Genomic DNA, 23,563 nt, shown 5'->3' on the forward strand with positions numbered 1-23,563 from the left:
GCCACTGAGTTATGGTCACCTCTTTGCCCCTTCTTTGAAAATAAAGAGAACGAAAACAGCAATTTGGAAACTGGAAAACAATTTTATTCAGCTGCTGTATACAAGATTAGCCATTTTAAATGTCTCCTCCATCTTCCTCATTACCTAGAAAGGCCCCTGCCCCCACCCACCCACAACACACACAAAAATAAATTGCAGCTCTTCCCACACTCAAAGACGCTGCTTTTCTAAGTTTTTAAGTGCCATCTGGTGGTGCACATGCCCACCATAAACAAAAATCTCCCAAAAGGGTCAAAGCCAAGGCAGAGAGAGAGAGAGAGAGAGACCCCAGTGCTCTTGTTCTTGTCCCAACCAAACGCTGATAGACCCTGCCCTGCCATGGCTCTGTTTGATTAAGTTCTCTCACTGTTCAATGCAAAAGAAAAGGTGGGGAAGGAGGAGGGGGAAGAAATAACATTTCCCTGAGGCAAGAGGCTTCATGAGATTTCTTTCTAAAACAAGAAGTTTCTGCTCCAGCCACTGCAAATGCACAGGTAGCTTTTGACAACAGAAGCTTTCAAGGGAGAGCAACAAGAGGGGAATTGCAAGTAGCTCAAGAAGGCCTCAATCCTGTCGAAATGATAAAACAGTTCTCACAAGAGGTAATTAGCACCCAGCAGGATTGAGGCCTGACCAGAAAAAGCAAAAACAAAAAACACGCCCATCTATTACAAATGTCTGTGCTTCAAAACTGGCAACCTTAACATTTGGTCTTTGGCTCTTTTACTACAACCTAGTGTTTTTATTATTCTTATTTTCTCATGGAAATAATGGATATATTTTCATAAATAAACTTGACATTATCCAATTCATTTTGTTGGGGAGATATACAAATTAATTAGGGTTTATGTCCATATTTACTTGGACTTCAAAACAGGCATGTTGAAGGAATGAAGTTGGCTCCAAATTTGGTCATAATCCAAGCAGAACTCATTGTGATTTATTTTCTTTCTCTTTTTTCAAAACAATGGGGCTCACACCACTTAGAGGATCAAGAGCTTTCTGATACCAAGGAAGAACCATCCAATGTAGGGCTCTGAAGGGAAGGGAGTACCTTGAGGAGCCATGTGGTTTTTGTTTGACAGCCACTGGCCCCAACCTGGTCTATGGCCTTCCAGGAACAGAAGAGGCCGCTTGCTCCAGCAAGCCTCTTTTCACAGGGATTGCCATATGTGCCCCTCTTTGTGGCAATGTTTCTCATAACTTCTTTTTTCCCCAGGGCAAGCAGCATGCTGGGACAAAAAGGTCAAGTGAAGAGGGGGAAGGTTTAGTTAGTCCTTCAGCCCCCACCCCTTCCTGGTTCTCTTACACAAATTACCCACTGACCAACTGAGCTGTCAGTCACCTCCTCAAAGCAAGGTATTTATGACAGCTCTGATGCACAACCACTTTCACTTTCCAGCAAAGAGCCCTGGTTGGGTTGGCGCTGGCCCTGATGAGCCTACACTACTCCCCAGACCTCCACAAAAGAGCTTAGCCACCAAGCTTCTTAGAAAAGCCTGAGCAAGCTCTTAAATGAAGAGGGTCAAGCCCAGTTTCCAGTGATTGCACAGGAAAGGTTCTCAGAGGGAACTGCCCTGTCACCAGAATACAATGGCTCCATGATCATGCTGGTGCTAGCACAGCATTTCCAAATAGATAATGGTCCGCAACCCAGTAGTCCTACAGAGGGCCAGCTCCACACACCCATGTCTCTGTGCACCGGTATGCAGAACTCTTTCCTCCAGTAGAGCAAAAGTAGAGCTCTAGATCTCACCTTGCTTACAGAACACCTGCTGAAATCTGAGTCCGGGGAAACAGCTTTAGGGCAGGGATGGAGTATCTGTGGCCCTCTCACTCCCACCATCCCCAGCCAGGATAGCCAACGGTCATGAACAATGGGGTTTGCAGTCCATCATCTTCAGGTAGACCACAGGTTCCCCATCCCTGCTTTTGGGGAAACTCAGGTCCACATACTCCACACCTAGTGATCAATATCTATTTTGTACTCTGCTTGGCACTAGGCAACTCCATAAGGTCAAGTCCAGAAAGTAGTGTATAACTCCAGAAAAAAAAGCTCTTATCAAATAAAGCCCAACACATCTTAAATACAGCTAAGAATTTTTGAGGGGGGAAAAACAACAACAAAAGAGAGAGCCCACACAAAAAGAGCTTGAAATGTTTTGCACTCTTGCTCCACCATAAAAGGCACTGGAATTACGGCTTTGCTATACACAATGACATGCTGGGAAAGAAAGGGGACTTGTCCAATCCTATGCATTCAGTGGTAATGACAGGGCAGGGGAAAGGGCAGGATTGACCATACCAGAAAATAAAAGGCAGAGAAGCAACACAAAAAGATCAGAATGCCAGTGTTCATGAATGCATCTCAAGGCCTCACAAGTCTCTGTTCTTCTGAGAAGACCAATGAGCTGATTGACTTTACAAAAGATGCCACAGAGGAAGGTGGGTCTTCTTGGTTGATGTCAGCATAGCTTTATTACAGGTACCATAAAGGGGGGGGGGGGAGGAACCACTTGTGACTATCACTCTTTGATTAGCTTAAGCCAGCCAAGTAAACCCAAAGCAGGAATGTTCCAGCACCTTCACATAGTCCACTGGAAAATCAAGGAGTGAGAAACTGGATTCAGAGGTATGTGACAAGAAGGGCTTGGGTTGTCGTGCTGCATCTCTCCCTCCCACTCTGGTGCCTGAAGTATGTGAAGCCAGGGCAGCTGCCAGAACGGCACCAGTTAAGTGCTTCCTTTCTTAGTGCGAGGCACAGATCCCTGTGGAAAGGGACTGGTCCAAACAGGGAAGGAACCTCCAGATCAACTCCATTCAAAAAGGAACGGGGGGTGGGGAGAAAGGGCACCTTGCGTCCGTGGCTTCATTCTGCAAGTCCCTATCAGGGCTTGTCATGTCCTCAACTTTCGAACTGTCACAATTTCCGTGGCTGTACATTGGACCCTTTACCATGCAGCTGAGATGTATCTGAAAGAGATGCAAAAGAAGAACTATTACTGTCCCCGCCCCAGCAGTGGAAGCTCCAAACATTTAGTTTACCAAACGATTAGCAAGTGTTACTAGCCATAAGAGTTTAATTAATAGAGACATTGACAGACAGGAAGGGATGATCACTGCAGTCTGAAAAAAACCTGTGACTGAAAAACTGAAGTTCTGTAAACAGAATTGGATCCTCAAATGATTACAGCTTGGGCCTTGCTGTCCTTTGTACTGCATCATGGGACAGTAAGGCTTTCTCAAGCATTTGGCAGGGACCAAAGAAGAGGAAGACGGATAGTAGGGAAGAAGGAAAACATGGTACCCATGTTCCCATGCTCTAATGAATGTGCACAACAAACGTTTAGGTTCCCCTAGCTAAGTTCTCTCTCATCCTGGGTCTTGTGGGCAGGCAAAAACACACCCAAGACTCTTCTTGATATCACGTATGATTGGTGAGTAAGTCTGGTTCACAATAGTGCATCACTGGTGTAATCAAGTACTTATGAGTTATGGATGATTTGTCTTAAACATGCAGCAAAATGTGGTGACAAAATCTGTAGAGTTCCAGGATGGTACAATGCACTGTGCTCCTTATACAGGTGAAGGAATGACATACTGTGCTAAGTAAAAGCAAACCCTTTCACACAACAGGGAGGCTACAACCCCTCTTCAATAAATGCTTTAAAAAATAAAATTTAAATGTGCCAAGCACTAACAGTCCATTCTATGACCATGTTGCACTACAGGTGTAGACTAAGACAAAAGCACAGCAGCGGAGGCAAAAAGAGAGAGTTCTCCCTGTGGCAGCTCCTTTGCAGGTTGCTATCTGGCACAGCACTCTGTGTGATGCACACTTGCAAAGTTCAGCCTGTAGACCACGAGCAAGACAGCAAAACCCATCCTCTGGAGGAGGGATGGAGGTTGCTGGACTCAAATTTCCATCAACCCCAGCCAGCAAGGCTCATAGTCAGGGATGGTGGGAGTTAGGGTCCTGGAACATCTAGGGGGCCACAGTTCCCCTACCCCGGCTCTGGAACATATTCCAAAGCATGCTTCCTCAAGGTCAGCTTACAAAGCTTCAGCTATCTACCCATCCAATCGCATCCAGGAGACCTCAAAAGCTCCTGCACCAATACGTGCTATTCCCCTGGCCACTGGAAAGCAATGAGGTGGATTTCCTTTGGGAAAGGGTTCCTGAATGTGGGTCTCCCAAGAGAGGAATATTTTTACTCCGAGTAAAAAACAACAAAGTAGCAACCCCGCTACTTGAGGAAGTTCCTCAAGGCCTGGCGAAGGATTCGCTGAAATTCAGCCACCCAGAGTGTTTTGAGCTTTTGAAGAAAAGCTAATAATAACTGCACTCTGTGCTGTTATCTGAAGTATTGTTACTATGCAGTGAAGTGTTCCTAAGCAATGTAAATGCTATTTTTACACTCTGAGTATGTTAGATACCCAAGGCAGTGAATGAAGGGTTGGAGCTCATTAGCAGGACATCTGCTTTGCATGCAGAAAGTTCCAGCCTCAATCACCAACCTCTCCTGAAACTTTGAAGAGCCTCTGCCCGCCAGTGTAGACCAATGGTCTGACTGAACGAAGGCAGCTTCCTATGTTCTCCACAAGATCCAAAGGAATTAAAACATCGCAATTTAAAATACGCAACACAGCAGCACAACCCCCCCTGCAACAAACAGAAGTAGCAGCAGCAGCAGCAGCATCACCACAAGTTATTAGCAACAACTTTGCAATAAAAACAAGCAATAAATTAATTAGCAGGGAGGGGGGCAGGGGAAGCAACCAAGTTGCCATGGCACCATGTTCTGCACTTTCAGAGAGATTGGGCAACCTACAGAAACAACCTCCTAAATGGGGAAAAAACACATCCCCAAGTGACTTCTATGTTGAAAGTTTAACAAGAGGCTGCCAACTGCCATATAGTTCCTCTGAACACCTAGTGCAAGCCAGGAGCATCCATGTCTTGTTTCAAGGCTTTAGAAAACAGGTTGCTGAACCTTTTCCGAGCAGAGGGCTGCACTGAGCCACAGCCAATCCACCAAGGCATACATGCCAAAATGGGCATAGCAGAAAAAGAGAAACCTTATTTCTATTTCTTTCTTTAAAAAAAAGAAGAAGAAATATATCAGTGATACGTAAGGTGGAGGCCACAACCAGCATGTAAGGAACTATTTTTACTGGAATTAATGCTTCCTTCTTCCTCTCCCTACCCACAAATGTAATTCCTTGTCTTCCAAATAAAAACATTAAAGCCTACTTGAAGAACTTCCTACACCAACCTTCTTGCTTCCTCTCCATTCATTTCCTTAGAAATCATTCCCAAATGAAACAATTTATGCTCCCACTCCCTAAGTTACTTTATTGACCTCCACATTAATTACTCCCTTTCCCCGTCATGAAGAACTCCCCCTCTTTCTTTCCTCTCTGTTTCTGCTCCCTGCTAGCTCATTTAGTGCTCACCACTCAATTTACCGCTGGGTTAAAGTGCAGCTGTGATGCTTCGTCCCACTTAATGCTGCAAGGCTTTCAACACCTCTTGGGACTGATCAGTCAAGACCAGCTCCCCTTTGGCAGTTAAGCGTCAGTGTTACCGGAAATAAAGACATGAAGATTGACGAGGGCTCAAGAAGCCCAGTGAACACAGACGTTTGCAGCTCAAAAACCAGGTGGATATTTGAGGAACGCTTAAAGGAAATCCTTTGAAAAACATTTAAAACTCTCATTGAGGCAAGATTGCAAGACCTGCAGAAACTAAGCCCCCCACCTTGAAAAGTGTCAAATATTGCAGGTTCTCCATGGGCCACTGAAAATATCTTGTAGCCACCCATGTTAAAAGCCAGCTCAGCCCTGCATTTGTGCCATGTGGGCAACAGTTAATCCACATGTGTGTTTCACAGAAAGAAAGGCCTTGGGGTGGGGAGAGTAAAATTGTAACCTGGGGCTTTTCTGAGAAAGCAGCTGTATGTAGTTTGGTGGCAGAGCATCTACCTTGCATGCAGAAGACCTCGGGTTCAATCCTGGCATCTTCAGGCAGGGGTGGGGGGAGAACCCTGCCTGAAACCTGGGAGAGCCATGGCCGGTCGGTGCAGACAATACTGAGCTAGACAGATCTGATTCTGTTTAAGACAGCTTCCTAATATTTAAGGGGAAGGGTTATTTAAGCTTCCTGTGTTCCAGCACAGCTTCAATAAAAGAAATGGATATTTTTGTATCTTTCTCCTGAAATAGCATTGTTTGAAACTGGAATAAAATCTGTTCCTTACAAAATAAAAGAACTGGATGGCATTAGAGCATCCTGGGCTTTACAGAGGTTTCCTAAACCACGTGAGTTGTGAACGTGGAGTCAATGGCAAGGGTGGCGGCTCTCTTGCTGCAAAGCAGGAGGGCACCTGCGGGGTGAGTCACGAGTGCAGAAGACAAACAACAACAGCAGCAGCAGCAGCAGCAGCAGCAGCAGCAGAGTAGTTACCTGGCAGGCTGTGTGCTAAATGGGCAGGCAGCACTGAGAGTGGGAGGGGCGCTGCCTGGCGCAGGCTGGAGGGCAAGCCAGCCAAAAGACCTAGAAAATGGGGAAGAGGAGAGAAAGAGAAAGAAAGGAGAGAAAAAGGAGGAGGAGGAGGAGGATGGAATAAAGGAGAAACAAATGTATGTTGAAGACAGAAACAAGCAGAGAAGAAGATGTCTGCTGGTGGATTCTAATGAAGAAGAGCGGCCCCTCCCTCCCCAATGTCTGTCAAGTTCTGCAGCCAACAATCAAGTGGAACTAGTTCAACTGATGGGCTACAAAGCACAATTCAGTTCAAGCTGAGACTTGTTGGGGAAAAGAGGAAAGAAGCCTGGCTTGTCCAACCAGTGCTGATTGTGGAGCTTGACATTCAGCGGAGCCCCTGCAAACCAAGAGTGGGTTATAATCCCTGTGCATTACTGGCAGCCCAATGCATGAACTGACTCTGCTGAAAAGCAACTGATCCAGAACAATGTGAGGGATATAAAATATAGATTTGTGACGGCAAGGGCTCCATTCACACATACCAAGCCATCGTGGAATAGGTCACAGGGGCAGTTGGACCTCTACTGTTGCCCAGGGCAAGCCATTCCTGCTGCTTTCCCATTTCCCACATCTTTCTTTAAAATTATTTACACCCCACAGCACAACTGTAGCTTCCAAGTCGGCTCACAACATGAGCTCCAAAACTGCACTATAATACAACAAAGGCATAGACATCTAGCAAATAAAAAAACCAGCAGATTATGTTGATGCAGTACATTCAAAGTTTCTGAGTGGCTGAACAGACAAGGCTGTTTTACCTGACACCTAAATGCAGGCACAGGCAATAGCCGATGAGGAACAGGAGGCAGTTCCACCACCAAAGGAAAGGCTACCTCTTCCTGGTAGGCCCAGACCATTAAACGCATGGGTGTGGAAACTCTGGCCTGAGGGCCAAATTAAGCCCCCCAGGGCTCACAACGGCTGTTTCCCTGGAGTGCGGGCCCCTATTTCCCTCACAAACACTTACTGTGGCCAAGGCCATGATGGAAAGTCCCCGGGGCCGGTCCTGTGACAATGGCGTCCTTCGACACCCCTGACTTGGGGGACGATTCAGAGCTGAAGGAAATCACATGAAGAGGGAAGGAATGGATTGGTGAGATAATTCCTAGCGGGGTGGAACTCAGGGCTGGTGCTGGCAGCTTCGGGTTGCCAGGCTTGTAAGCGGGAGACAGGACGTTCAAGGAAGATGAACTGGTAAGTAGGACTGCTCCGCTGGCTCCTTTCTGGGAAGGAGAGAGAAAGCAACCATCAGAAGAACAGAGAAACGGTCCACGATCATCAGTCATGGAAGCATGTGACACAGAGGCTTGTGCACAACCTCAGAATTCAATTGATGGGTTTCAACCTTTCCAGGAAAGAAAGTTCCCTTGCCTCCAGAAATTACTGCCAATAGCTAAGAGAAGCTGTTTTCTCCCACCCAATGCCACCTGGTGCAGGTCCCTCAGAAGTGTGCCAGGACACAGCTCTAGCAATCACTTTCCAGATTTTGAGGGGGTGGACAGCCTTGCAACACATCTCCTGAATGAAAGAGGACATTTATTTATTGGCTATATTTACATCTCACCTTTCCTTCCAAGGAGCTGAAGACAGCACACATGATTCTTCTGCCTTTGTTTTATCCTAGCCACCAACCAATGAGGTAGGTCAGGCTGAGAGGTAAGTAACTGGCCTAAAGTCACCCAGTGATCTTGGTAGCCAAGTGGGGATTTGAATCCTTATCTCCCAGGTTGCACCACATTGTGCCAGTGCACCACACTGGCTCTCACTGGCATGAGTTGGTAACAGTGAGTTAAAGAGTAGCAGCAGCAGCAGCCAAATCAAGGTAGACAGGGAAGTTCACAGGGCAAAAGAAAAAGGAACAGCTGACATCAGGCCTCTGGGAGGGACCACTTACCGGCACAGGCGTTGAGGTTGCAGTGCTGCTAACTACAGCGGGCTTCAAAGAAGAGGTCAGCAACTTGGCCACTCCTTGCGTCCCTCCGCTTGAACTGACATTCGGACCCCCCGGTGGAGCAACCAAGGTCAGCTTCTGGGAGACCAGGGCCTTCTTCACCATGGAACTTGGCGACAAGCGACTGGGAGCCTGCCCAGGAGAAGGAAGCGATGTGCCTGGGAGCAGGTTCCCCGTGGAGGAGGAGGAGATTTGGTTTGTGGATATGCTGGACGTGGAGCTGCTGGAAGAAGCTGCCATGTGACGTGACAAGGCCACAAAAGGTGACTTGAACGACTGCCCCAAGGAGCCAGGGGTGCTGGGGTGCTTCCCCGTGTAGCTCAGAGTCAGAGAAGAGGAATTGGGGGTCTTGTGGGTGCTGCCAGACCCTGGGGAGATGGTCGAAGAGGAGGAAGAGGAGGAGGAAGAAGAATGGAAACCGGGTGATTTGGTGGGGGTCTTGACCTGCTGATGGAGAGAAGGCCGCTGGGGCAAAGGGGAGATGATCTTGGGACTTTGCAGCTTGACAAAGGGAGGGGATGCGGAAAAGTTTTTCTGCTGCTGGGAGCCCAGGGGGAACACCTTCACCTGGGGCGTTTGGACTGGGGTCGAGGTCTGGGGCCCATGAACGGTGCGTGGCAGGCTGTGATGCTTCGGCTTAGACTGGTGGGCATCCGGAATCTTGGCAGGGGGAGCCTGGCAGGAGAGTTCTCTGTAGCTGGAGTTCTCTGTCTTTTTGTCTGGAGGAGACTGGCCCAGTGCCAAGGCCTGTTCGGCCAGAAAGTTGAGCGGTGACTGCAGAGAGCTGCCAGCTGGAGATGGGGCAGGTGAGGGGCTTGGCTTGGAGAAGCTCCTCTTCTCTTCCAATGTGGTCTGAATGGGGGGTTTCTCCAAAGGCACCTTTGGGGTGGTGGGGAGGGTGAAGTCAGGGCTTCCCCCCGTCCGGCTGTTAAGAACAGCCAGTTCCTTGGAGACAGCTTCCAAAGACGAAGCAGCATTGTGGATCAAGTCCTCATCCAGAGAGTCGTCCATGCTGAAAGTGGGAGGAGCAGCTGTGCTGCTGGGAGTTGGGGTTGAACTCATGGCCAAGAGTTCCCTGGTCTGAGGGCTGAGGCCAACTGCAACTCCCTGCGACTCTGGAGAAAGCGTAACTCCGCTGCTTGAGTGGATCAAGGGCACAGGAAGGGGCGACTTCTTATCTGGCTTACAGGACGACTCCTGGAAGACCGAAAGGGAGATTAGACAGGTTGTAGACTTAATGCTATTTGCCCAGCTATTTTTTTCTTAGTCATTTTAAATTGAAGGAGTATCACTTGCCCAAAGGCTCTAGATAAAATGGATTACAGAAGGAGCTGTGTACATGCTGTGCAAAGGCACAATTGCTACCAGGAAGAGAAGATTAAAATGGGGTTGCTTTTATGTTAAAAGCGGCAGAGTTCTTTATACCATACATTCCGGAGTTGTGCAATTTCAACAGCAAAATTAAAAGCAATGCAGGAATATGAACATCTGGAGAGAGCTTTGGATGCAGCTAGACATGCATTTTCCTACAACATGATACTTCCTGCAGCTGTAGTGCTGAATGCTGTAGAAACTACTTCAGTTCTTCTATCAGGACAAAGCCTACTTGAAGGCAATTAATCCAGGAAGGATACCAATTTGCTACACCTCTTTTCCATGAAGTTTTTGGCTCAAATCCCTCAAAGCCAGTACCTAAGCATCCTTTAACTACATTGGCTTACACTCATCTTGTTCACTTGGACCTTGGCCTCACTTTTCTTAGTTGTCTGCCCCTACCCCTGCCAAACACACATTTAAAAGTCTAATGTTCATCTCCAAGGCCATCATCGCAGGGAACTAGCTGGGCTTACATTGCTTTGACAATCAAATCTAGAAAAGCACCATGTAAACTCAGGGCACACATCATAGGAGTGGGTCCTGGAGAGCTGTTTCAATGTACACAAGAAGCAACTGTATCTTCCCCATATTCTCATATGTCCCAAGAAGACGCAATCAGGGATGAGTGCTAATAGGAGCCCAGGTATAACTGCTCACCTTTCCTTTCACCTTTGGAGGCGCCATGACTTTCTTCTTTGTTCTGTAGGGAAACAAAAGTAAGAGAAGAGATTATCTTACTTCCAGGTCAGCATGATGTAACCTGCCAGGGGAGGCCAGCTAGAGAACCTTAAGCCTTCTAGTGCCTATGACAATCCATGGGGGCCAGTTACAACTGAGACATATGCTCAAATGGTGAACAACCTTGGGGAGTGTTGTGTGTGTTTGGGGTGCAGACACATATAAAGATGAGCTGTGGTTCTGTGGCAGAGGACCTGGTTGGTATGTGCCAGGTCTCACCTTTAAGTTGCTGGCATCTCACATAGCTGGGGCGGGGGGCAGGGAATCAGTGGGAAAGCTGCTGCCAGTCAGAGCAAACAGTACTAGGCCATGTGGGTCAGTGACCTGACTCCGCACAAGGCAGCTTCACATGTACATTCACCAAGGATGCCTGCTGCTGTACAGTATAGCACATACTGACCCCAGTTTGTTCCTTCAAACTTTATCTGATTTTGCCAGCATTGCTATTTCACCGAAGATGTGCTGGCAGTGCTATTCTGCCATTTCTCATGTCTGATCCACAAATAAAAAACATGCAATAAGGCAGAAGGCCCTGCAGAAGTTCATGTTTCTCCATGCTGGAGGATATCCACGTGCACAGTTGCCATCTGAGTGACAAAACGTGACCAAGGACTAAACAGCACGAGCACAGGACAGATTTCCTGTACTGCAAGCACGGACAGATACTCACGGAATTGATGTAAGGTGACCATGCACTCGCCTGCTTTCTTTAAAGAGGGTCCTGAAAAAAGGAGAGAGGAAGCTGAGCCAGACCTGTTGGGAATCAGATCTCCAAGCAGCAGAAATGAGCCTTTCAAGCTTAAGATCCTAGTGCCTCTAGCAGAATCCCGAGAACAGAATCTTTCTGTTTTTAAAAGGAAGTTTCTAGACCCCACTGTTGCAAAGAAAAGTTACACAAAAACATGCAGACAGCTCTTGCTGTGGGTTAGAAACCATGTATGTAAATCAAAGATGACGATGACCAACTTGAGCAGCAAGTGAGCCATCAGTAAACATGCTGCAATGCTGCATATTGTCCTTCTGAAGACCCCTTTAGACTGTTAAACATCTGGAGCAACCTCTTTTGCAGGTCTCCTTTCATCCTATGCAGCTGCCTGGCCCACTACTCTACTCGCAGTCATGCCACTGACACTCACACTAGAGGTAGGGCTGGGTGATATCTGATTTTCAATATCACAATAGATCACCAAATAGAAATCATGATATCTCAATATATCATGATATATACCCATGGCGGCTGAGGGCTGCCCTGCGGGGGAGAAGGGCCCCGCTGTGCCTCCCCACGGATGACAAGGGCTTCACTGGGAATCCCCACGATGGAGGTCCTCACTACACCTATTTGCAGGCAGAGGGCCTGACCAGGAGTCCTCACAGCAGTGGAGGGCCCCATCACAGAGGATGGTGTGCTGCACTTCCCTGGGGCGGCAGAGAGCTTTGCCGTACCTCCCCACAGTGGTGGGGGGCCTTCCTGCGCCTCCCCATGGCGGTTGAGGGCTTTACAATGTAAGGAAGTAGTAGATTTATTAAAAATGACTTCCATATACTATATTTTCAACTAAATTAAAAATAGTTCAAGTGATTTACTAGTAAAGTTGCATCTGCTTCCCCACTCAGAGGTCTAAGCGGAATCTATGCATGCATAAGCCCCAATGAGTTCAGCTAAACTTCTACTTTTAGACTTTCATAAGACATCTGAAGGCAGCCCTGTTTAGGGAAGCTTTTAATGTTTGATGTATTACAGTATTTTAATATTTTTTGGGAAGCTGCCCAGAGTGACTGGGGAAGCCCAGCCAGATGGGCGGGGTATAAATAATATTATAAATAACAAATTATTATTATTATTACTATTACTTTCCTGGGAGTAAGCCCCATTGAATTTAGTAGGGCTTGCTTGTGAGTAGACACACATTTGCTTGCACTGCTTACCGACAAACACCCTCCGCACCATTCTCACACAATAGCCAACCTCACATTTCAGCAGAAGGCAACCAGTTAAATCTTCTCCTCTCCATTTCTCCGACAGAGAAGCCACCCCCCCCCGCAAAAGCCCTCATCCCATCAATCTCTCCCTTTGTATCAAAGGGAGGGAGGGAGGGCAAGCAAGCAAGCAAGCAAGCGAAGACTTAGTCTCATTTAAATAAATAAATAAAACTTCCTTTTTAATGTGGAGGAAAGCTATTTAGGCGGGAAATAAACACACTTCCTCCCCTTTTTTCCACCAGTGAGGGTGGGTGGGTGGGAGGGAAGAAAGGAAGGAAGAAGTGCTTTCCAGTTCTTTGTTTACATTCCCTGTTTACTTTTCCCCTGGATCTTTGATAGCCTAGCCCAGGGGTCTGCAACCTTTAAGACAAAAAGAGCCACTTGGACCCGTTTCCGAAGGAAAAAAAACCTGGGAGCCGCAAAACCATTGCGACATTTAAAACAAATATATCTCCGGAGCCGCGATCTGACAGCGGGCGGGAAGGTGACGTCGGGACGGTGCGTGACTAACGCACGCACCGCCCCCATGCAACGTCACAGCCAGTACAGCGTCTGCCAGTGGGGAGTGTCGGGGCGTACAATGCGCCTCCTCCCCTCGCTAGTATCCGCCCCGGAGCCGCGGCAAAGGTGTAAAAGAGCCACATGCGGCTCCGGAGCCGCGGGTTGCAGACCCCTGGCCTAGCCAGGGGAGTTGCTCCTGGATTGTTAGCTGGTTCTGCATAAATAGCTGAGCTCAGAGTTTTGAGAGCAGGAAGTTCTGCTGAAAGAGTTGGTTTGTGTGCTTGCTAGGGATTAAAACTGGCAGCAGCTAAGGGCTTCTATCTTTATTTCTCAGAGGGGAGGGACAAGAAAGCAAGGAGAGATGTGACTACCTTCTCACTGATGAAAGTAGCAAGAAACATACCAGTGAAGCTGAAAGAGTTTCCTAGTTTGTGTGAAGGCTTATGGGAGGGAAGAGGGAGAGAGCAAACAAAACCTGCAAAGTATCTGTAAAGTATCTGTTCGGCTAGGCTACCTCCTCCGAAGCTGTCAAGTTTCAACCTTTTGTTCACAGGTATATTGCCTTGTTTAAACACTTATCACAACGTTATTTCAATACCGGTATTCAAGGGTATGGAAATTTATTGCACAGCCCTAACTACAGGTATCAATAAAATAGCTGAACTGCCATTTCCTGACATTCAAAGTGACCATTATTGTGGGCTTGCCCTCTCTACATTGAAAGCAGGGCTGAGGAACCTGTGTCCCTCAGGATGTTGTGGGACAGAGCCAGCATTGCCAATAGGGTCAGAGATGGGGCCTGGAGTACCTTTCGGATGTTGGGATGCCTCTGCTATGTCTAAATTATAGCACATAGTGATTATAGTCAGCCTTGTTCCCTCTCACCTGGACTGCATCCAGCCCTTTGGCCAAAGTGGCTTGATTTCTGCATCCAGGAAAGTCTTCACATAATCCTCCATTGACTGAGCCTTGTTCTTTTCACGGTCATATCCATCCAGCTTGATTTTCACCGCCTGACAGAGCAAATCCCTAGAGGAGGAAGTTTACCTAGGTTACCCAGACCATACTCTTTGCCCCCTGTCCCCCAACCCCTTCAGTTTGGGAAGGTTATTTTAAACACAGCCTTAATAAGTTCAGCCCTTGTATTTGGACAATAATGTATATACCACTATGAACCAGACAACAGATCTTTCCTAAATCTAGCAGCAATCTTGGGCTTTAAATTCAAGATGAACGCCAAGGCCAAAATGCTGAAGCCAGGTTACATCTTCATACCAGACACCCCACCCTAGGTCTTAAATTCAAAACACACCAAGACCCGGGTGAAAACTGCAGCCCCCGTACATTTGAACCAACTCGGCAACAAATAAAGCTGTAATGCCCAGAAAAGCAGATACAGGTGTATTTTCCCTGAAGCCAGGGAACAAGGCTGTAAAACCCAGTCTTGTCCCCTCTGACTTTGCCAACCTGATTTCATCAATCCACTGAAACTTCTTCCGAGGTCCCATGATCCGCTTTCCTCCTTTATCGTCATCTTCCTCGTCATCTGAACAAACCCGTTCTCTCTGGTCCTTGTCCTTTTCCTCTTCTAACATCCTGAAAGGAGAAGAGAAGAGGGACACTGAAATGCAGAATGGTAATTGGATCCACTTCTTAAATATTCCCCCTCCCCACTAGTATAAGCTTTGGGTGTATACAGAGTGGAATGCAGAGACAAAAACCAAAAGCAAGTTGAAAACGCACTTCGCAAACTTGGCCTGGGTGTGTGCTTGGCACTCTTCCTGGTATTTGGCCATCTGCTCTGGCATTGCCCTGCCAATGGCTTCCTTGAGTTTTTGAAGAGGGTCCTTCATCCGCCCTCCCTGAAGAAAAACAAAGAGTTAAGGACTCTGACCCAGCATTCATGCTAAGTTGTGCCCAAACAGCCAGTGAGATGGTTTGTGAGAGGAAAGCACTCCTTTTGCACACCCCTTACTTACTCATTTAAGCCTAGTCACTAAACGAGGTCTAGACTTCAGATGTAGTTTGCTTACCATCCAACTTTCATATTTAACTTCTTGTTAATTATGTTGCTTTGAATGTTATACTTTATATTTGACTTTCTTCTATACTGTTTTCTTCTGGATTCTTTTATTTGACATTTTAATGTAAACCGCTTGGAGATTTTTTTCCTTAAAAATATAAAGCGGTATAGAAATGAAATGAATAATAATAATATTTAGAGCTTGTTCAGACAGCAAGAGCTAGGAGTCAAATATTTTCAGACATGGCTTCAAAATTATAGAACCTACGTTCTAAAGAAGATTGGAAAGCTACCTCATCACATTTCCAATGGAGTGCCAAGACCCTTCTCTGCTGATGGGCATTTGGCTGGCCTGGGTCATCTCCTGTTTTAACCTGTAGCTCTTTGATTTGCGAAATTTATAGCGTGTTTTGTATGGCTCTATTCTTTCATGTGTTAGGAATTACTTTGGGCTATTTGGAAAAGGGGTTTAAAAAAGCTTTTAATAAATAAAATTCCCTTTTCATCACCAAGAATTTGTTTTTTGCAAGGTTAAAGAAAGGGAAATCTAGGCCAGCCCTCATGTGGGAACCTTTTATCCCTTATTAGAAATGGCGATAGCATTGAAATTCAGAAACACACATTCCCTTCTCCATGAGCAGCCACTGAGCCCAAAAAGAGATGTTCACAAATCCAGTTTATGACATGGGACATTTCTTTCTATGGTTGACACCACTATCACTTACACCAGGGGCCTGGGTGCCAAATACAACGCATCTGTCACTTGGGACTCTCCCTGGGCCACACACCCTCCTTGTTTTTACCTGATGGGGATGTCCTTGAACTCTGATTATGCTCCTTGCTTGTTTGGGTTGACAACTGATGTGTGAGACAAAACTGCCTTAGTGTACAAAGTTAAAACATTTATTGGTCCACCCACCTTTGCCTCTGAACCCATCCGCCACTGGCATGTGGGCCTCAGGAGGGAATTACCGGTACCTTACACTGACTAGTAGCACTGCATTTACATGACCACTCACCTGTTCATAGGCGTAAAGCCGGCGGGCACGTTTGAGCAGGGTGTCTTTGTTGCAAGGCAGGAAGGAGGCCAGGTGAGCATACACCCCTGAGCGGACCTGGCTGTTCAACTCCCGAGTTTGCAGCTCTATACTGAGGGCAGAAAAAGGCAAAACTATTTAGCTCTGATCCAAATGCCTCCCTTTGACAGCAGAGTAAGGGAGCCCAAGCAAAACATGGTAAAGTAAAATACTGCAAAGGCCCTTTTAAAAAGCTTCAATTTAAAATCTAAATAAAGAAAGTTAAAGGTTTAAAATAAATGAAACAATAACAACAAGGGGGGAAATCAGTGGCAAACAGTAATGGCAAAGTCTAAAGGACGTATTATGTAGAAGTCAAAAGCTAATCTGAACAAGAGTTTCCATGGACTATGGGCAGATTTCCTTGGCTGTTGCCATTCATTTTTATATAGTAGTCTCTTGCACTATTAGGACTGAACATGTGGAGCAAAACCTATGGTAGATATACTTCTCTCAAGTATTTAAGGTCAAGCAGAGCTTTGGAAGCTTAAGACCCAGCACCTTGAATTGGCACAAACTGGCCCCCATTGGATGTGCCCTAGATGAGGCAAAACACCTCTGACCCTTGCCATGACCATTCCTGGTTATGCCCCAAGGGTTTTTCATTTCGGCAGCCAGATTTCAGCAGCAAAGAAGTCGTATTGTTGCTGCTATTGCTGATGGCTGGAAGACAGTAACCCTTCCTAATCTACTGGAAATCACCCAGAGAACTACTAGTACCTTCTGCCTACATCTGCCTTATGCAAACACCATTCTCTCACTTTCATTCTCTGAGCTCACAGGGTTCGGATGGTACATTTGGGAAAGTGACTTACTCCAACAATATGCTATTCATTTCTTGGTTGAAGAACTTGTGTTTGCCTTCTCCTTCAGCCACCCTGGCAGCCTGGAGTTCACAAAAAGACCAACACAGAATAGTTAATAACCAGAGATGCAGGGAAAGGGCCAACTGGGGGGGGGGGTGTAAGGGGAAGGGGGGGAAAGGGGGAGGAGAAGTCAGTATATTCTACAGAAGTCAAAGCCCCATAGCATTTCCTCATAGGAAAGGTGCTTCAATTCCTCCTAACTAGGTTAATGCCCAAAGCTGTAGAAAGCTGCAGCGATATTAACATTGAAATGAGTCGGAATTGATTCCTCCATTGGAACTTCCCCCCTGCAGTTCTGGAAGCCAAGATTCATTTCCACAAAACAGCCAAAATCCGAGGGAGAGATTCAACATCATGCCAGCAAATGCAATGGAGCTTCCCCTTCTCCTAACCTCTACCCCCTGAGCCCCAATCTGCTCTGGAAGGTCCCACAAAGTCTGGACATCTTCAGAAGCAGCATGGAATCTTTCTGCTTGGGTTGCCTTTTTGCCATTTGTGTTTTAACATCTGTATTTAATTGATTATCTAGATTTTATTGTAATGTGATACTCCAGACTCAAACATCCTTTCAGGCAACAGGTTGTGGTTCAACGAGGAATATAATTTCAAAAAGTGCCTTTTCTCAAAAAGCCCTTTGCATTCTTGGAGGAAAAATGCGAAAGGATGCAATTTTTCTAGAAAATTTTCCCATGTGCTAAATTGCTTGGAATATACATACGTTTGGTTCTAATTTTATGCACATCCCAAACAACTCCCAATCACAAATCAATATAATGGGTACGTGCATGAGAGAGAATTTTTTTGCTATATGCTTCTTAGTCAATATTTAAAAAGTTAATTATAACTTTGAAACTGCACAATTAGACTGGCAATGTATGCATTCATTATTATGTTTTTGGGTACAGTTGGGTCTTAAGGTATTTTTAATGCAAATATAAAAATACGCATTTTAATGATTTTTTCTAAGGAAAAAAAGTTATGGAAATCATTCCATATCTCATTACTGGAATCAGGTGCATTAACTTTTTCAGGCATGCATAGTTAATCTAGAACAGAGGTAGCTCTGCTATAGATTGAAACTATAATACAAAGATTCTCTCCACCTAAACCTCAAACTGTACTCCAGAGTTCACAGGTGTAGCAGTACAACCACTTACTCCACAAACCTATGCAATAAGTAACTCAGAATGGCACTATGTGAACACACACCTCACAACTGCCTAAGCACCCAGCTCAGTTGGGCTCTAGGACTGCCAGCTTGGCTGTTGCCACTCATTAACAACCCAACTTCTCTGAATAATGCCACCTCACATCAGACCACAGCAAGAATCTGACGGCCTTCTGTCCTCGACTGCTGTCCTGTGTGCACCATATTTCAAACTGACTTTCCATAAAGAACCTCTTCAAAACATGGAAGCAAGCAGCAACCATAGGGGAGATCACACGCTTTGCATGCAAAAGGTCAGTTTCCATCCCTGGCACCCCAAGTAAAGGAAAGAAAAACCCCTGCCTAAAACTCTACAAAGCCATGGCCGGGAAGTGAAGACAAGACTGGGCTAGATGGACCAGTGTTCTTGACTCTGCCTGAGGCTGCTTCCTAGCCTGAAGAACTGTACCTACAGTGGTGCCCCGCAAGAAGAATGCCTCGCAAGACGGAAAACCCGCTAGACGAAAGGGTTTTCCGATTTTGAGCTGCTTAGCAAGACGAATTTCCCTATGGGCTTGCTTCGCAAGACGATAACGTCTTGTGAGTGTTCCGATTTTTTTTCACTCCCCCCCCTTTTTCTAAGCCGCTAAACCGCTAATAGCCTTTTAGCCGCTAAGCCGCTAAGCCTTTAATAGCCGCTAATCCGCTAATAGGGTTGCTTCGCAAGACGAAAAAACCGCTAGACGAAGAACAGATTATTTTCGTCTTGCGAGGCACCACTGTATTGTCTATCCTGTAAGAGACATCAATTGCCACATCCGGTATGATCTGCTGTTACCTGTGTCAGTTCCTCAATGCGCTTCTCCAGTGATCCTGGAAGTCCTTCAGGGAGGGAGAGGGGCTGCTTGATGTCCTGCTCTAGACCCATCGCAAGAGGGTCACTCCCATCTTCCATGTCATGGAAAGGGCTTTCTTCTGGAGATTCATTGAACAGCTGTTCTAGATCAAGATCTGTCAGGGAGTCCATGGCTGAGGCAGCTTGAAGGAGCTCATTGTCACTGCTGTGGCCAAAGAAAGAGAGGAGCGGATCCGGCAGGCTTTCCACTTCCCGTGGTGTTGGAGTTTCAGCCAGAGAAGGGACAATAAGCTTTGGCTCGTCGTCCCGCTTCTTCTGAGCTTCCTTTTCCTTTTGAAACTTCTTCAGCATTTCCTTGTAACTTGGGGCTCCAGAGTATTTCTTCTTCTTCTTTTCCTTGCTTGCATTCAGGGCTGTGAAACTATAAAGGAAACATGGTACATATGAGGGAAGTAAGGTGTCCAGCCAGTTGAGCACCGACAACCTAACAGTGCCCTAGCACTGAACTTTAATTTGATTGTTATGGTAGAATCCTAAACGTGTTATTTCGGATGCCACACTATGTTCCATGGAACTTGCAGGGAAATGCACAGAGACTTTCAGCCTGTGAGTAAATCATATAAACTCTCCAACCTTCAGCAATGCTTGAGGCAGTGCAGCTTATATAAGGTGACACATTCTGTCCTAACTGCAAATTGGTAAGAGGAAGATTTTATTGTGCTATTTTAGAGGACAGGGGAAATAAAGTTACTTGCGTGAACGTACGCGTATTTGTGGAAGTCAATAACTTAAGAGTCATTTCTTCTAGAATCATTATTCATTTTACTGCTCTATCACAAAGGAAATCATGACCAGTCACGTGACTCCTTTTCGCTGCTGGGTCATCTGAACAAGCTCTGTATCAAAATAAATTCTTGCCAACTCATTTTTAAAATCATCTATAGCATTTATTTCTGCATCATGCAAAATAATTCATAATCCTTATCTTGCTCACCCTCACAACCTTCCTGGTTTGTTTATGACATAGATTTGATTAACACAAATCTGGAAAACTGGTGGCAAAAAGAGAGATTTGAGCCTAATTTAGATATCACACTCCAAGGCTTAGAATTGTTTTTCTAGCGTTTCCTTTTTAAAACCCACAAAAGAAGTTCCATCTAGGAGAAAGATGATACCCGTCTATTAAAAAAAGCACTTTGATACAAATAGCTGACTTACCCAGTTTTGGGAAACTTAGATTTTTTAGATTTCTTTTCTTTCTCATAAGAATCATCTTTCTTCTTTTTCTTCATCTTCTCACCTCCTTCTTTTAATTTTCGTTTCTGGGAATTAAATAATTTTAACAATTGTCATTACGTAGCACCTAAGAAGACACTAAGTGATTTAATCACTTGTTGGCAGGAGTGTTCATGAATGGATTTACATGCCTGAGCAGCACCTTTATGAAAAGAGAGAAAGGTGCTGCTCAGGCATGTAGTCATTCATGAACACGCTTGCTAACAAGTGATTAACTCTCCATTATGGTAAAAGGAAAAGATGAAGCATCTCTAAAGGCAAGGAAGATATAAGGTTGTTAAGGATCGTCTCCAAGCCCAAAGAGGGCTGCAAAACACTTTCTCAGGCAGCCCCTAATACTAGAACAACAGTTTGGAGTCATGCAAAGACCAAGAGAAGATTCCTCATCTCTTTCAGCTACCAGATTCAATGAAGTCACCCACAGAATGAAATTAGTGAGTTGGATCCAACTAAGGCCCCATCTGCACTATACATTTAAAGCACTACGACTTTAAACAGCCATGGCTTCTCACAAGACATCCTATGAACTGTTAAGGGTGCTGAAAGCGATTTGGAGAACACTATTCCCATTCCAGAGCTTTAATTCCCGAAGTTCTCTGAAAAGAGGGATTGATTGTTAAACCACTCTGGGAACTGTAGCTCTCTCAGCACCCTTAACAAACAACAATTCCCATGATACTTTGGGGGAAGCTGTGACTATTTAAAGTGGTAAATTGCTTTAAATGTACATTGCAGATGGGACCCGGAGAAACACTCTGAACAAATTAATGGACGTGACTAATGTAAGTCCATTGATTTCCTCCTACCCATGAACTATAAACCACAGGTAGCACTTTCATTTCTTTTTAAAGGGAGGGAAAGCCTACTAGCTATGAGGTAACCTCAGTCACTATAACCTTCCATTAAAGGGATCACTCTGTGTTGCTTACAATATGAACTGCAAGCAGGGTAAATTATAAACCATCTACTTCCTGATTTGTCAAGAGTGCACTGAAGGTCTTTATGTCCTCTATGCTGAACAACTATTTTTATATTTTCTGCTTTGCTTGGGGTAAGTAAGTCCACACATAATTTCAGCCTTTGAGTTTCTTTCAGGTAACAAAATATTATATCCACCCACTGACCCCTTTGTCTGCAGTCACATTTTGTAAGCCAACAAAACCACACTTTATTGAAGGCTCTATTTAAAAAAGAAAGCACCCAGAGCATCTTATTCCCAGACCTTAGGTGATTTCTTCTTTTTCTCTTTGATAAAGTCATCCTCCGACTCCGAAGCCTGCCGGAACTGTAGAGTTCCAGAGTTGATGTAAAAGCCTCCATACTTGGTTGTTAGAGATGCTGGAACGAGCTCATCGTACTGGGGGCAAAGAGGAGAGATCAGTCAGCATTCTTGTAGAACCGATGGGTGTATGTGTGAAAGAACCCCAATGAAACCATGCTCACTTTTCCAGTGAATTGGCCTTGAAGTCACTTTGGACATGCATAAACACCAGATTCTTACAGCTGCATCATTTTGTACAGAAATACATTTTGGCAACAGCTTTACTTCTCTTCCCTCATTTTTATTAACTGCCCTGACTATAATGCCTAGCTTTGTGCCCTGATTTCCCCTGTTTTGTTTTGGGTGCAACAGCTCCCACTCCCAACCCCCCCCCCCCTTTCAGGCTATGTATGCTAAAATCCAGTCATCTAGGAAGAAAAGAAAGGGGGAAAAGCTCTAAGCATGCACCCAGGTCCTAGGGTCCTCTAGAGCAGGGGCAGGAATATCTACCGATCATTGGGCAATTTGCAGTAGGTTGGGGAGGGGTTCCAAATGGCAACTGTTTTATAATGTGAATTGTTTAATAAATTTTCCCCAGCAATTGCAATATTTAAGACCCAAAGAGTCTACAGAGTAAAAGGCACATGCAGGAGAATGAATCTGAAGATGACCCAGAAATCACAGGAAGGTAAGATGCTGCCTTACACCAAGTCATTTCACTGGCCCATCGAGGTCAGTATCATCTACACTGACTGGTAGCGCTTCTCCAGGCTTTCACAGAATCGGTTGGAAGGTACCCCAAAGGTCATCTAGTTCAACCCCCTGCAATGCAGGAATCTCAGCTAAGGCAACCCTGACAGATGGCTGTCTAAACTCTGCTTAAAAACCTCCAAGGAAGGAGAGTCCACACCCCCATTCCAGGGAGACCGTTCCACTGTCAAACAGCTCTTACTGTCAGACAAGAGGACACTACCAGCCCTACCTGCAGGCAGGAAAAACAACATAGCTCTGGAACCCGGAAACACAGCCTCCAAACCAGGTCTCTGTGCAGATGTGGCCTGGATGTTCACCCTACCTGGAGCACCCACTGCTGCTAGGGCAGACAGCTTCATCACCTGCTTTATTGTTGGGAACCAGAGCCCTCCACTGCTACTCACTGCTTCAGAATTATCAATGAAAGAATCGGATTCATCGTATCCATATCCCATATCTATCAGGTCCTGGACACGATCTTTCCTGCGCTTCTTTCCACCCTGAAACAAGAAAGGCTGATGGTTACCCATAATGGCCCCAAAGAAGGCAAGCTATTATTATTAATTAAATTTATACACTACCCTATACCGACAGGTCTCAGGGCGGTTCACAGGATAAAATCACAACATAAAAACACAAACTACATAATCAAAATAATAACAATAACAACCCAATAACCCCATACAAATAATCAGAGAGGAAAAATAGAATTTAAAACACACGTACACAATATTTGTAATAAAACATATAAAAATAAGCATCCATCAGGTATTGTCAAGGAGTAGATTAAAATATCAATTTAACTTTATTCCAAACAGAAACATTTTAGCCATTGGTCCCCCCCCCCCCAATTGCAACCATTCATAGAAGCTCTTTGGTCCAATGGATCAAATACACTTCCATTGCTTAAATCTGTCACCTGCAGAACCTCCTGCTGGTGGCAGGGGCAGATGTGGAAGCCTGGAAGCCTGGACCTGAATTCCCATATCCCACAGCCCAAACCCACAGCCCAGCCTGAAGATCGCTAGGTAACTTTCGACTAGTCATTATCCCTTATCTCAGCCTACCCAGTAGGATTGTTGTGAAGATAAAATGGATAGGGAAGAACCATGCACACAGCCATGAGCTTTTTGAAGGAAGAGAGAGATGTAA

General features: G+C 45.5%; 1 protein-coding gene across 4 annotated transcripts in view; it reads right to left on the bottom strand.

The window, feature by feature from the left end:
* Positions 1-336: 336 nt before the first annotated feature.
* UBN1 (ubinuclein 1) overlaps positions 337-23,563 on the bottom strand; it is a 28,846-nt gene continuing 5,619 nt past the window's right edge. For 3 of the 4 annotated variants that reach the window (XM_081170403.1, XM_081170404.1, XM_081170405.1), the window contains exons 4-18: positions 22,816-22,911; positions 21,620-21,754; positions 20,320-20,423; positions 19,084-19,522; positions 17,048-17,118; positions 16,176-16,305; positions 14,877-14,995; positions 14,601-14,729; positions 14,019-14,162; positions 11,323-11,373; positions 10,572-10,614; positions 8,481-9,734; positions 7,554-7,809; positions 6,506-6,595; positions 337-3,012 (exon numbers count right to left, since the gene is read on the bottom strand). In XM_081170403.1, the coding sequence (XP_081026529.1) occupies positions 2,960-3,012; positions 6,506-6,595; positions 7,554-7,809; positions 8,481-9,734; positions 10,572-10,614; positions 11,323-11,373; positions 14,019-14,162; positions 14,601-14,729; positions 14,877-14,995; positions 16,176-16,305; positions 17,048-17,118; positions 19,084-19,522; positions 20,320-20,423; positions 21,620-21,754; positions 22,816-22,911 (3,114 nt within the window). In that variant the 3' untranslated portion in view covers positions 337-2,959. The remainder of the gene's footprint in view (positions 3,013-6,505; positions 6,596-7,553; positions 7,810-8,480; positions 9,735-10,571; positions 10,615-11,322; positions 11,374-14,018; positions 14,163-14,600; positions 14,730-14,876; positions 14,996-16,175; positions 16,306-17,047; positions 17,119-19,083; positions 19,523-20,319; positions 20,424-21,619; positions 21,755-22,815; positions 22,912-23,563) is intronic. The other variant, XM_081170406.1, reaches the window with a different exon arrangement.

This window comes from Podarcis bocagei (genome assembly GCF_964188305.1).
Source record: "Podarcis bocagei genome assembly, chromosome: 14".
Classification (NCBI taxonomy): Eukaryota; Metazoa; Chordata; class Lepidosauria; order Squamata; family Lacertidae; genus Podarcis; species Podarcis bocagei.